The sequence below is a fragment of the Egretta garzetta genome, unplaced genomic scaffold, assembly GCF_000687185.1.
Source record: "Egretta garzetta isolate BGI_Z169 unplaced genomic scaffold, ASM68718v1 scaffold384, whole genome shotgun sequence".
In the NCBI taxonomy this organism is placed as follows: Eukaryota; Metazoa; Chordata; class Aves; order Pelecaniformes; family Ardeidae; genus Egretta; species Egretta garzetta.
In genome coordinates this window covers 640663-642004 of record NW_009259496.1, presented here as the reverse complement: position 1 = coordinate 642004, position 1342 = coordinate 640663, and the positions used below count along the sequence as shown (strand labels likewise).

At 61.3% G+C, this 1342-nt stretch overlaps 1 protein-coding gene across 1 annotated transcript in view; it reads left to right on the top strand.

The window, feature by feature from the left end:
- Nucleotides 1–962: 962 nt before the first annotated feature.
- The window catches only part of ONECUT2 (one cut homeobox 2), a 35859-nt gene continuing 35479 nt past the window's right edge, over nt 963–1342 (top strand). The window contains exon 1 of the mRNA XM_009637410.1: nt 963–1335. Coding sequence (XP_009635705.1) covers nt 963–1335 — 373 coding nt within the window. The remainder of the gene's footprint in view (nt 1336–1342) is intronic.

The window sequence follows — 1342 nt, the reverse complement described above, 5'->3', positions numbered from 1 at the left end:
CCCACCCCCCCCCCAGCCCCCCAGCCCGGCTCAGCGCTCGGGGGGCTCCGGGTCCCCGCACTGTCATGTCGATCCCGCGCTCATCACCCTTCCTACAGCAGAGTAGAACCTCTAGCAACTGTCCTTATGAAGACGTAGTCATGCCGTGGTGGTGGTGGTGGTGTCTTATGCCATATGGTGCCATATGAGTTGTTCTTGATATTCTCGCGTATTATTTGTGTCGTCTTCATGCGAGGGCTTGGGCCAGGAGCGGAGTTCGGCTGTCATGGGCGCAGACCCCGGCAGGGCACAGGGACGGGCTGTCCCCAGCGCTCGCAGCCGCCTGTGCCCCGGGGGGAGGGACTGAGTGCCCCCGGCCCTTGCGGGTCCCGTCGGTGAGGTTTGTGGGATGGCACCCACTGGACCCCGGGACGCACTTCCAAGCGGGGAGCCTGGAGCTGCTGGGGCCAGGAGCAGCCCGACCGAGTCCTGCGGGAAACCTTCTCGAAGTGCTGGAGCACACGGGTTGTTTTTGCCCACAAACAGAGAAAGAGAAACTGCAGAGGGAAGGAAGAGTTCTGCACTGTTCGTTAATGAAGTACAGTAACGAACCATTCCCCATATCATCTCCTGCCGGGCTGTAAGCAGACGCGTGTTCCCCAGGCAGGCGATGGCTTTGCAGGTCACCGAGGCGCACGGTGTGCCCAGCGGCAAAGAGCCCGCGGGGGGGGACGGGTCACCCCGAGCCCCGAGTGACGCCGGTGGGCTTGTGGGCAATGCCAGAGGTTTTACTCAAGAGGCATTTTATCAATTGCATGTAGGGAGCAATCGTTCTTAATCAGCAAGCTAAAGAAACGTGAACTATTGTCATTGTACTGGCATGGAAGCAGAGGCCAATGCGCTCGGGATGATTTTCGGCCGCTGGCTCCCAATGGGAAGCCGCACCGGCAGATCCCGCTTGGCTGCTGCACGGCGTTTACAGCATGCAACCCCTTGAAATTAGGCGCAGTCACAAGTCAGCATTCGTGAGCCTAAACAAGCGCATGTCCCTCCGTGCGCCTCGCGTGCCTCCGGGAGGAGAGCGGGGACACTCACAGGGCAGCAGCTCGGGGCAGCTGGAGGAGATCAACACCAAAGAAGTGGCACAAAGGATCACGGCGGAGCTGAAGCGCTACAGCATCCCGCAGGCCATCTTCGCCCAGCGGGTGCTGTGCCGCTCTCAGGGCACCCTCTCGGACTTGCTGCGCAACCCTAAGCCTTGGAGTAAACTCAAGTCCGGCCGGGAGACCTTCCGGAGGATGTGGAAGTGGCTGCAGGAGCCGGAGTTCCAGAGGATGTCGGCCCTGCGGCTGGCAGGTAGGTG